At 47.2% G+C, this 13,312-nt stretch overlaps 1 protein-coding gene across 14 annotated transcripts in view; it reads right to left on the minus strand.

The window, feature by feature from the left end:
- TSPAN11 (tetraspanin 11) overlaps positions 1 to 13,312 on the minus strand; it is a 202,058-nt gene that overhangs the window by 123,151 nt on the left and 65,595 nt on the right. For 13 of the 14 annotated variants that reach the window (XR_016347303.1, XR_016347302.1, XR_016347305.1 and 10 more), the window contains one exon: positions 3,454 to 3,645. The exons of the other annotated variant lie outside the window; for it this stretch is intronic. Coding sequence is in view for 7 of the 13 variants with exons in the window: in XM_075900427.2 (XP_075756542.1) it covers positions 3,454 to 3,645 (192 nt within the window). In the remaining 6 variants the exon portion in view is untranslated. The remainder of the gene's footprint in view (positions 1 to 3,453; positions 3,646 to 13,312) is intronic. 14 annotated transcript variants of the gene reach the window in all.

Raw genomic sequence — 13,312 nt, forward strand, 5'->3', positions numbered from 1 at the left:
ACATGCCTGGTGTCAGCCTGCAGCAGGGTGGGGTCGAGGATGACGAAGATATGGAGGAGGTGGCAGCCAGCCAGGCGACAATGCCCAAGGGCCAGGAGCTGCTCCTCACTTCAGAGCCTTTCACCCCAAACGTGTCTTGCAGTCCACCAATGACCCCAGGAAGGGCACTTCTGGTGAGTTCTTTAACTTTCTCTAATGACAGGCGGGCTTAGATGATCAGCTGTGAGGGGACGGCATGCCCTCTCTCAGCATACTCAGTGCTGGGGAGCATGGAGCAGCTTGTTCACATGTCTGCAGAGTACTCAGCTCCATGAAGCTCTCACACAGAAACCCCTTAATCCTTCTCATATGGTTCCTGGAGAGGCTAGCCTTATTCCGGCCTCTGTGGTAGGATACCTTCCCACACCAAGCCACCAGTAAGTAGTCTGGTGTCATGGAACCACACAAAGTGTCTCCTGTGATGACTGCCCTTGTAACTTTTCTTCACAACTGGGACAGTTGAGAGATGGGCGCACCCTCCTCCCACCCGCCACACCTCCCACTGCATTTACCCACCTAAGCAGGATCTGCAAGCGAAAAAGAAACCAGAATGAGCTCATGAGGGAGCAGATGGTCTGACTTAGTCCCTTGTGCAGGAAGTCGAGGCAGAGCGCCTAGATTAGGTCATTGAGAGAGAGGAGTGGCAGGCCGACCAGGAGGAGCGGCAGCTGACCGGGAGGAGAGAAGGGCTGTGTAGGAGGACAGAAAGACCACACAGGAACAGCTCACATGCCAACAGGAGAACATGTTCTTCACCCTCCCCATGATGATGCAGGGCATAGCGGCGGGCATGGAGCGGGCCATCATCTACATTCCTGCCCGCTCCATAGCTTCTACTGCAAGGGTTACCAGGAGCTGCCGAGGCTCCAGAACATGGGGGTGGAGGGCTGCTTAGGTGGCCGGAGGAAAGTGCCAGTTCCAGCCCCATTCCTGAGCCTCCCCCCCATTCCATGTTCTATTTCAATTCCCTCCCCTGTGGTACGTCCCCCCGAATAAATGATCTCTTTATTGTCTGTTCTGCAGGGGAGAGGAGAATAGAGGAAGGGAGGACAGGGGAAGGGAGAGGTGGGGCATAAAAGGCGCACACAGGGAATGCAAGGGCCCCTTGTGGAGAGCCACAGGGGAGAGTCTCAGAATTGTCTTGTGTAAAACTGTCCTTCAAGGCCTCTCTGATGAGCACAGCTCCTTGATGTGCTTTCCTGATGGCACTGGTGTCTAGTTGCTCAAAGTCCCTGACTAAGCGTTCTGCCTTAGACCTCAACCCTGGCAAAAAAAGTCTCCCCCTTATTCTCACACAACTTGTGGAGCACACAACATGCCATTAACACAAAAGAGATGTTGCACTCACTAAGGTCCAGGTGGGTGAGGAAACTCCTGAACTTCCCGTTCAACGCCCGAATGCACATTCTACCACCATTCTGCACCTGCTCAGTCTGTTATTGAACTCCTCCTTGCTAGGGTCCATGCTAACCATGTAGGATTTTGTGGGCCAGGAGAGCAAGGGGAAGACTAGGTCACCCAGAATCACAATAGACACGTCCACCTCTCCAACTCGGATTGTCTGGTGTGGGAAAAAAGTGCCGGCGTACATCTTTCGGAAGAGGCAAGAGTTCCCAAAGAAGTAGGCATCATGTGCCTTCCTGAACCATCCAACATTGATGTTGGTGAACTTCCCCCTGCAGCATTCAGTGGTCATGGTTTGCTTTGCCTGGCCAAGGGGAGCTGTGGAGGTGGTGCCTGCAGGCAATGGGGCAGCAGGGACGTACTAGTCACCTCTTCCCACAAATTCCATTGGCTGGGAATGGCAAACTGCAGCCAAGGTGAGCTGAGGGGGGAAGTGCCTGTTGACCGTCAACGTCAGCAAAACGTCTTGTGGCCCGCATGCAGCCTGAAGGAGGCAGGTTGCTCACTCCACTGGTAGAGAATGTCACACACTATGCCCTGTAAACCGCACATACGTGGCAACTTTCCACATCTTACACATACTCAGGCAGTGCAAAGCTTCACAGATGCTTGGGATGAAGGCAAGGCCAGGATCACAAGGGGCTAGATTAGCCATTGTAGCATCTGGAATGATGCAGCTTGGCTCAGAGCATTTATCCCTGGCAAGAGGGACACAAACCACTCTGACCCTCCCCTTCCCAGCCTGGAGCTGGCTGACCTGTCTCCGTCAAGCCTCGGGAGCTTCCTGCACTCGGGATGCAAAGCTCCCACCCTACCTTCCCCGATCTGCCCCGACTCTCTACACAGCCTGTGTTGTACAATGCTCAGCTTGTTTAGGTGTCATTATGCACCTCTCTCCTCCATTCAAAGAGAACTTCTGTTGCTGTTGACTTTTGTGTCTTCAGATCATGCCATAACTCTGCTCAGCTCCTTTGTCTCCAATGGGTTTTCCAAGCTGCAACTGTCGACAGAGGGATGCAAAACGTTGAAATTGCTAATGAAGCAGGAATTTAAATATCCCGCGCCTCATAAGCATAAACATGGCCGCTGCTTTTTTCCCGACACAGAGTTTGTTTTTTTTTTTAAAAAGGCAATCTAGACATGGATCTGTCGAAAATAAAGCCTTTTTCAACAGATCCTGTATTCTTCAAAAAATTAGGAATACAGGATCTGTCGAAAAAGGTTTTATTTTCGACAGATTTGCGTCTAGACTGCCTTTTTTTCCCCCCTCCGAAAAAACTCCATGTCGAAAAAAGTGGTGGTCAAGTTTATGCTAATAGAGGCACGGGATATTTAAATCCCCGCTTCATTAGCAATTTCGATATGCCTAATCTGCATCTCTCTGTTGACAGAGAAGTGTAGTCCAGACACAGCCTGAGTGACCATTTAATTGGCATTTAGTAAATAATTCTATCAATAATGCACAAGCTAGAATAGATTCCCGCTTCCTTCCTCTGAGCTATATTGGTTCTGAAGGCTGAAGTGAAATGCAATATAAAACATTTACGTTACAGAAGTTTTGGAAAGAAATAGGGAGGAAAACACATAAGCAGAAAGATTGCAACATCTTGCTGTCACTTAACACAAAGTTTAGGATGTGGCATTCAGCACCTTTTCTGAAAGGCTTTTGTGTTCATTTTCACCAGTAACTTTAGAGCTTTTTGGAAACCAACCTGGATTTCACAAAATTGCTGAAAGTTACTTTAGCTGATTTTATTTTACGGATATCCAGCAATAGTTTCTCAATTGCATCACAGATACAAAACAAAATGCTTGGTATACTGGGAAGCCACCTTCAAAATATGCTGCTTGTTTCGTAAAAGATACATTTCTTCATACTATGTTTCACCTCCAGGCCAAGTGAAGGCACTAACAGAATGCTGTACCTGCCCTTCTTTCTTCTAAATAGGGTTTATTAGACTCTTATTAGTAAGCATTGGCTTTTGTTAAATATAAAATTCAGTTACTTACTGCGGAAAGACAGCTCCTTTGTTCCCTGATGATTGCACAGAATCCCAGAAAACCTGTAATCATCACAAGACCTCCTGCAAAGATCAGGATGTATGCAGACACGGCAAATGTACTAGATGCCAGGATATTCAGATAGTCGCTTTTGTCAATTAGGGTCCATATGCCAACTGCCATCACTGCAGCACCACCCACCTGTGGCACAAATGGAGAAGGAAATGTACACAATGAAGCCACGCTATGAAATATTTATTTCTGGAATTTAGAACTTGTACCTTAGCTGAAAAACAAATCAAGTATCTGGGGAGCTCTAAGAAATAATTCAGAGTCATCAGATGATTACACAATCTTCCATGTTCTTGGTGTGCAAGCAAGTTTTGACTCTTAGGAAGACATTTGCTTTGCTGTTAGTTTTTAGTTCTACAATGTTCTGTGCGGAAGCAACTCTGGGAGAGAGGAAGATGTGCAAGTAACAGGAGAGTTTGCTATGTGTCCGGAGTTCTAATCAGAGGCAATTCTTGGGACAGAGTTGCCTCCTGGGAACTGGGCCTTGGCATTCGGCTAAAATTCCTGGAAGAGGGGACTGACCAGCATACTGTTTTACTATATCATCTCGGGATAGTGTATATGTGTAAATCAATAAGTTACATTATAACTAAATTCCATATTGCAGATTTCTCTTGCACCGCAAAGCTGACCTGTAAGGCCCTTGATTTCGACTACTGATTGGCAGAAGTATGATACTTTCTGAAGGAGACACTGGTGTCAGTAAATGGCAACATCATCACCAGCAGCACGACCAAATTAGAAGTCAGTCTATTATTTCAATTCCTGAGTAAAGAATTCTGTCAATAATTCAGGGTGAGACTGGGGTGACATGGTTCGGCTGGGAGGTGAACACAGCAATACAGGAATGGACATAATGGACAAGCAGCTAATGCTATTTTAGTTATTTGAGCTGGTAAAATAATTTAAGATTCCTTAATAGACTTATTCTAATAATCTAATCATATTTTTTTCATCCTAACACATATTGTGGTATCAGAGCATCTATACATGGTATATTGATGAATAGAGAGACTGACTTTACTCTTGTTTGGGTCATAAAATAATGACCCAAAGAACAACCAGCTCAGTCTAAGAGTGTACGTTTACACAGCAACGTTATTTCGAAATAACTAGCATTATTTCGAAATAACTTAGTCCGCGTCCACACAGCAGCCACTTATTTTGAAATAATGTGGAAATACTGTCAAGCTGGAGGACTTCTTACTCCGACTCCGGTAACCCTCATTGTACTAGGAGTAAGGGAGGCTTACTTACCAACCAAAGCAGACTGTTTCCCAACCCACTAAAAAGTATACAGTGCAGGTTTAACAACTGAGGGTATGTCTAGACTACATGTAAACTAATTTACCCAGCAAAAGGCAAAGAAGCAGGAATTTAAATAATCCCCACTTCATTAAAATAAACATGGCCGCCGTGCTGTGCCGACAATCAGCTGATCCAGCACAGCGTGGCAGTCTAGACGCGGATCTGTCTGCTGGGGAAGCCTTTGCCGATCGATCCCTTATGCCTTGTGAAACGAGGGTTACAGGATCGGTTGGCAAAGGCTTCCCCAGCCGGCAGATCTGCGTCTAGACTGCTGCGCTGTGCCGGATCAGCTGATCATCGGCACAGTGTGGTGGCCATGTTTATTTTAATGAAGAAGGGATTATTTAAATCCCTGCTTCTTTGCCTATGCTGGGTAAACTAGTTTACATGGCTCCGTCGACAGAGCCATGTAGTCTAGACATACCCTGAGTGATTAAAATAATCAGAACAGCATTTACCATGAAATAGTACTTCGGATGCTGTGAGAAAGAAAACTTAACAACTGGGGAAACTATTCCACAAAACCCTGACCTGCAGAACACGCTGGAATTCCACAAGACAAACATGTCTTACACATGCCTCTCTAAGAATTGCTAATGTGTTTTATTTCCTGGTATATCTTAACATTTTGCTGTATGACAATGCACCTATTGTACCTCAGTGGTCAATCGCAGGCAGAGACCAAGGCAGTAAAACAAATATCCTTGTTAGACTCTACAATTCCTATTAGCTCTGACTGCTCCTCTTCCACTCTCCATCTCACTCTCCCCAAACCATCAGCAACAGAAACCCAGCCATGTCCACACACTCTTCAGCCTCCTCCTCCTAAGGTCCTATGACATTTGCTCTATTCCTACTTCTCCCTCTATCCCCACCCTCTCTCTTCTCCTACTCTCATCCTTGCCACCACCTCCACTCACTTCTTGCCACCATTCCTAACCTCACACCCTTCCCCCTCCTTTCCTTGCTAGCTCTGGAAGTCATACTCCACAATCAAAAAAGATCACAACCACCCATGACCTTCCCCTATCTCACTCCCACCAGCTCTCACAGAAACCTAGATCCTTTCATCTGACTAGGGTCTGATTAACTCTTCTCAGGGCCTGAGGCTATTAGATTTTGTGGGGCCCTGTAGGCACTGGGGCGGGACCAAAAATGAGCAGCTCGGTGGGCTGAGGCAGGAGGGTGGATGTGGAAGTAGTGAGGGCTCCAACTGGCAGTACTGTTTCTAGGCTGGGACTGAGGCATGAGGAGGCTCTCATGTGGGGGTTGGGTTGTAGGGTCTGGGAGGGAGCTCGGGGCTGGGGCGAAGCATTGGGGTCCAGGGCGTTTACCTGGGGCAGCTTCTGTTTGCTATGGGGAAGGACAAATGGATCTGTGTGGCCCCCTTTTGGAAGGAGTAATGGCAGTATGCTGAACAGCCCTCCACCCCCTGCCAGGAAGGGGTGGTGTGGAATACGGGGCTTTAGTGTCTGCAGCACAGGGCCCCAGGCTAAGCCAGCCCCCTCTGCCTAGGGCCCTGGGCTACAGACACTAAAGCCCCTTTCTCGATCTTGCCCTGTGCCTGACACTGCCCTTCCACAGCTGCACTCTTTCATGGAGTCCTCTCCTCTATTTTCTGCCCTGGATCAGGTCATGAGATCCAATCCTCCTATCCTCTCTCTTCCCCCTTTTGAATAGCACAGCAACTGTCCTGTCTCTCCTCTCCCCAGCCTTCCTCTCTGATTTTGACTCCTGGCTCTTCACCTTGCTCTCCTCACAGTCTCCCACACTCACTCGTGGTGACTTCAACCAGGCTTTGGTATAAAACTTCCCCCAAAAAAATCCTAAAGACCTAGATTTTGGGGATAAAAAAAACTGCTACCACCACCCAAGTAATGGTAAGAAAAGCAGGGAAGAGAACTTGGGAAATCTCAGCCCTAAAGTAAAATCAGGACACAAAAATTAACCAATACCAGGTTAATAAAAAAGAAATAACTTATTATCACCACAATACTCCGGTTACAAGCACAGTTGTATTGGCTAGATGATAAGAGCCACCAATTAATAAACTCATAGGGAATTTTCCCCATGGGGAACAAAACTTAGTTACAAAAGAGAGGAAAACCCATTTCTAAATGCACAGACATCAGATCCCCCATTCCCAAAGCATAAAACAATAAAACCTAGTGGATTTATCTAAACTTTACCCTACTTACAGATAGTGAAGAGTCTTTTCTTGGAAAGAAACGTTTTGTCTGTCCCCCTCAGTATCTGGGGAGAAACTGCTCAGAGACAAAGGAGAGAAAAACCCAAAAATTCCTCACTACAAATTCATTTTCTTCTCTTCTTCCATCTTCCTTGCAAAACAACTCTACTTCTCCAGCTTAACTGAATCTCCTGATCACAATACCAGCCACCTTTCTACCATCTTTGACTCAAGCCTCCCTCTCCTCTTGCCTCCAGTTCTCTCTCTGCACAGGATCTCAGTTTCCCACGAGAAAATTGACCAATATGACATAACCTCTCTCCTCTCCTCAGTTTGCCTCCCCTTATTTCTACAACTCTCTTCCTCTGTCACAGGTGAGGAAGTGTCTTGTCTGCTGTTCTCCTTTAACCCCTCCCATTTGCCCAGCAACTGCAGTCCCAATCTCCCTCATATCTACTCTCATCCCCTCGACTCTTCTCCATAACTTCTTATGCTCTTACCCCTCGCAATACAAACATGCTTCTGTCTCTCCTATGCTTCTGTCTCTCCTATCTTTAAAACCCTCCCACCTCTTTACCCCATTTGCTTCTTCCACCTACTGCTACATCTCTCTTCCTCAGCAAATTTTTTTTGGGGGAGCATTCTTATTTTGGGGATTGGTTAAAGGAAAACTTTAGTATTAAACAAGGGCTGAATAAACAGATGAGTTTGTAGTTAGAACCAGAAGATACTAACATTAAAAAAAAAAAAAAAAAAAAAAGAGTAGCTTAAGCACCTGCAGGATTGTAGCCTTTATGATATATTTTAATTAATATTAAATATTTTTAGTTACAATTAAATTAGGAACCCTAGTCATGGATCACTATCCCTGTGTGCCACACACTGTAACAAAAAAACAAAACAAAAAAAAAGGAGCACCTACCCTAAAGAGTTTCCAATCAAAGTAAAAGACGAGAGACAATTGGTGGCTAAAACACCTGGTGGTTGCCAGGATTTAGGAGGGAACAAAAAGTGAGCTGTGTCGACTTCTCCCTTCTTCGCACTCAACTGGACACTCCTCTCTCCTCCACCCCATTTTACCAGCTTGTTACATATGAGGGATATAATGTGAACAGTTACATGCAGGATCCCACCCTGCTCCTGGGGAGCTGGCTGCTGCCCCGTGCTATGGGTGCGTGTAACCACTGAGAATGTTGAACGCTTGGAAAAATAACTAATATTCAAAATATTAACCATTATAACTGCTGTACTAAATATAGCTCAACTCAATTTCCTGAGAGAGCACTATGCAAACTCTAGCAGCTTGAGCTAAAACAGACCTCTTACACCAAGCATTCAGAGAAGATTTACCTCAAGCCCTGGACATTTTCTGTTGTTTTCTCTGTAAACAGCATCCTTGAGAACATTTGCTATGCTTTGCCCATGCAGAAGTTTTCATGGTCTTAAGTCTTCTGTCTCTCTGATCTCTTTAATGCCTGTCAGTAATATGACCCCAAATTTGCTGATGCTGCGCTTTCAGTGGGTCTCACTTTTCTGTCTGAAGTCTTACAGACTTTTAGCTATATGCATTCATGTTATAGATCTCTCCTCTGTGCCTCTTGGGTGGATGCTATGTCAAACCTACTGAAGGTCAAAACGTAAATTTCACTTATTTATGGCTCATAAATGCTTTCATAATGATCCACAGTTTCTAAAATACACTGGTATGAAAGGACACTAAGTCAAATCCTTCACACCCAGCATGAAATAGCTAGATGTTGCATGGCTCCATGGAGACTGCATTAGACCAACATCTGAAATAGTGGGCAACCTCAATGAGCTACCCTCCCAAAAAACCTTGCAGAAGCAAAGATCTGGAGAGCCTCAATGTGCTGAATTTTCGGGCCCCACATGCCTTTGTGTGATGCTGCATAAATAGTTCCAGAGAAACAGAGCTTTATAATTTGCACCTCAGGCAGCCTCCCCTAACTTATCCTCATGCATTGCACAATGGATCTGAATTTGCAACCTTTTCACCTCCTGAGGAAGGGATCATTTACATTGTAGGCGTCAACTTTTAAAACTGCATTGTGACCCACCACAGTTACTACAGAAAGGCAGGAGACGGTCTTGAACTATGTTACTAGGCTAGAGCCTCTGCTGCAATACAGGCAGTCCCCACATTACGTATAAGATAGGGACTGTAGGTTTGTACTTAAGTTGAATTTGTACTTAAGTCGGAACTGGTGTCCAGATTCAGCCACTGCTGAAACTGACCAGCGGCTGACTACAGGAAGCCCGAGGCAGAGTTTCTCTGCCCCGGGCTTCCTGGAATCAGCCGCTGATCAGTTTCAACAGCAGATGAATCTGGACGCCTGGGACAGAGCAGCTGGGGGCGCTGCCAGGTAGGTCCCCGCAGCGCCGCACTTCGGCGCTGCGGGGACCAACCTGGCAGCACCCCAGCTGCTCTGTCCCAGGTGTCCCCAAGTCAGCTGCTGCTGAAACTGATCAGCAGCTGATCCAGGAAGCCCGGGGCAGAGAAACTCTGCCTCGGGCTTCCTGTAGTTGGGGGGGGGGGGGACGTGGCAGCAGACCAGGGAGACGCGGAGCAAAGCCGCGGAGGACCCGGGCGGCGGGACCGCGGCGCGTCTGGGCGGTCCCACCGCCCGTGTCCTCCGCGGCTTTGCTCCGCATCTCCCTGGTCTGCTGGGGGGGCCCCCACAGCAGACCAGGGAGATGTGGAGCAGCTTTTCTCGCCCCGGAGGATGCAGGCGGCGGGACCGTGGTGCATCCTCCGGGGTGAGAAAAGCCCCACTTGTAAGTACGGATCCGACATAAGTCGGATCCGCGTAACTCAGGGACTGCCTGTAATTCTCACTGAAATCAATGTGCTCAATTACAGGGCTGAAGTTATGCACTTGCTTAAGTACCTGGCTATATTAAGGCCGTAGTCTTTTGAGTATAAAGACACACATTCAACAAAATGATCCACATCATTTAATACAATATCAACTGCAACTCTATTTAACCTTTAAGAATGCTGGCCAAAAGGGTGTGCTTTTGCATTGACAGATTAACTTCTTTACATAAACAGTCAATCTAAAGAGAAAATAATTGGCAAGGTTTAATAGGAAAATGCAAAATACTTTCATTACATACTGAAAATGATGCAACCCAGTGTGAATAGAAAACAGCTATTGATTATGTTAATACCACAAAATCCCAGCACTTTGCCAATGCATTTTCAGGTAGATTAAGTAAGTAAAGACCCCAGAAATGCACCAAAAATTTGAAAAACATCTACAGCTGGTTTTGAAATCATTAAAGTTGCTACCCAGCTATTACTCAAATACTTGTAAGCCAACTAGGGATGTAAAATCCTGTTTAATCAGTCAACTGTTCAGATGTTATATTTAACCAGTTAACTGCTGAAATGAGGGTGGGCGGGGTGCTGCCTCAGCCTGGCCAAGATGGAGTGCCCCCATGCCCACAGCACAGCAGACTGCTCCAGCTGGACTGGGCCCACCACAGATGCAGGCTGTTCTGGATGGGCTAGAGCACCCCTTTCTCGTGGCATGGAACGGCGGGCCCAGACAGTCCAGAGGGGTGAACGGGGACTGCTCCAGCTGGGCCATACCAGCCCACCACACTGCACTGCAGGCTGGGCTGCCAGTAAGTAACACCTGATAAGGATGATGCTTATTGGTTAACCAGTTAGCCATTCGCATCCCTTCTAGGACATGTTACTTAGATGATAGCCTGAGGGTGCTTCCAGTTAATGAAGTAATAGCCTGAGGGTGCTTCCAGTTAATGAAGTAATAACAGGAACCAGAGACAAATCAAAATCTGAGCTTGAAGCCCATGGTATTTGTAAGTTTCAATGCCAACAAATCCTATGGGCCAGATAATATACAAGGGTCACACATAAGGTATGGTACATGTCTGAGTAGCATGACTACATCCTCAAATTTGGAAATGTCCTTCAGATATAAGCAGAAGAACTCTTTGTCAGCAAAAAAGGAGATACCTTACTTCCAAACCATGGTAATGGTTTCTGCATTGAGAGTAAAGTTGAGTTACTTGCAGGAAACAAATTTGTTCAGAAAAGTCAGCATTTTTTTGGCTGTTTTGAAATTGGTCATGAAAAGATTAGGATTTTTACAAAATATATTCTTAATAAAAAATGTGTCACATTTTTTAATAAACAAATTACATGAGCTTTATAGTGTCTGTTAGGTTATTTGCATTTCATTATCAAAATTGTGTGATTACCCACCTACTATCACTTATTGATTCCATTCCTTACTGAGTGGCCTAATATAAATAAATACTCCTGAGGGAATTCTACTCCAAAAAATTAAAGATTATGTGCACAATATTTTAAAATTCTGTGGGAGATCTGAATACATAGGGCAGGGGTCTCAAACTCCCAACCCACAGGCCAGTCCTGGTCTGAGTAATCGTGCAATCCGGCCCAGGACTCCCCGGGGGGGGGGGAGAGGAGGAGCGCTGTCTGTTACCAGCCCCCAAGCCTCACCCTACCCTCTCCCCCTCATAGCACCCCATCTTCCATGCATGTGGGTTTGGAGATCATTGGGGGGAGCTTGGTGCCACGCAGCAGCAGTGGTCGTGGCCCCCCCGCCGCACTTCCCACGGCAGCAGGATCCGTGTGGGGAGTGCACTGAGTGGGCACACTCATTCTGCTGTGCTCCACTGCCCCACAGCTCCTGTGCCTGAAATGCCAACCCTCAACACAGCTGATGAAGGTATGGACTTCTACCTTTGCAAAGCAAACACTTGTTGTGTGAAGAAACCACAGTTTTTGTGGATGGTGAGAGCCAGCATGACCTATGTTAGCTCTAGTACAAATGCTGCAGTCCTTAATGCTACACTTGTGTTCCAAGTAATGCTCTGGTGCACTTCAGACCCCCAAAAGACTCAAGTCATCATCAGCTAGGATCAAACCCAGGACCTCTGGAGCTTAATACCTGAGCTTCTACTACATGAGCTAAAAAGATGCACCTAACTAAGCCAAGGCTGTAGCAGTTCCATAAATCAATACAGGCAGTCCCCGGGTTACGTACAAGATAGGGACTGTAGGTTTGTTCTTAAGTTGAATTTGTATGTAAGTCGGAACTGGTACATATTGTAGGGGAAACTCTAGCCAAACATTTTTTTTAGTTTTGGATAGCATAGGGAAAGGTTAACTCCCCTCTAATGTTTGTTTTGCTGTCTGTTCCCCTGTTCAGAAGATTTCACATCTATTTCTGTCCCTGTGACAAACTCAGGACTAAAGAAGTAACTCATCAAATACCAAACAGCTCTGCACCATGCTTTGAGCTAATAGCTTTATTTCCACACACCACCCAGGGTTCTAGGAGGAGGGTCCTTTTTTTGCTAACACAATGAGGCCAGCACTTTGTTTGTTTTGGTGGAGTCTTTGTTTGCCCAGGGAGCCCAGCATGTATAGGGAGAGGAGGGGCGGAGAGGCTGCTTTTGTCTGCTGTTCGGCAGCCTGTTGCTCAGGGGAGGGGGCAGCCTGTTGCTGGCAGGGGGGGGAGGGGGGAGGCGTGCAGGATGTGAGGCCGCAGGGGGGGGGGGGGCAGCGGGCGTGGGGAGGCACTTTTCCTCTGCCCGGCCGCTCTGCGGGATCCCTGTCCCTGTGGCCAGCTGCTGCAGGCAGAGGCCAGTTGGAGCCGGCCGAAGAGGAGGAGAAGGTGGATTCTAGGACCCAGGTGAGCGAGCCCCGGGGACGCTGCTGCACTCAGGGAGCCCAGCATGTATAGAGGGGAGGAGGGGCAGAGAGGCTGCTTTTGTCTGTTCGGCAGCCTGTTGCTCAGGGGAGGGGGCAGCCTGTTGCTGGCAGGGGGGCAGTGGGCGTGGGGAGGCACTTTTCCTCTGCCCGGCAGCTCTGCGGGACCCCAGTCGGAGCCGGCCCGAGGAGGAGGAGGGAGGAGGATCCTAGGACCCAGGTGGGCGAGCCCCGGGAATGCTGCTGCGCATGTGCCCTTGCCTCACCCCGTTCGTATCTAGGGATCCGACGTAAGTCGGATCCACGTAAGTCGGGGACTGCCTGTAGATGTTCTAGTTGCCACTGGCTGGGGAGGGCCAGGGGGCACGAGAGTGTCATAACAAGCCAGCGTGAATTACATATGCATACCTCCAGAAGTCCCATGCTTTAGGGCAATTAGGGTCTCCAACAAGCCCTCCACGTTTTCAATTAGGGATGTAAAATCCCATGTACTGTAATTGCTTAACGGGTTAAGCATTAAGTTTACTTGGATCAGGCCCCACATGCCTAAACATTAAAACACAATGGAA

The sequence above is a fragment of the Pelodiscus sinensis genome, chromosome 1, assembly GCF_052426305.1.
Source record: "Pelodiscus sinensis isolate ZL-2025 chromosome 1, ASM5242630v1, whole genome shotgun sequence".
Taxonomy (NCBI): Eukaryota; Metazoa; Chordata; order Testudines; family Trionychidae; genus Pelodiscus; species Pelodiscus sinensis.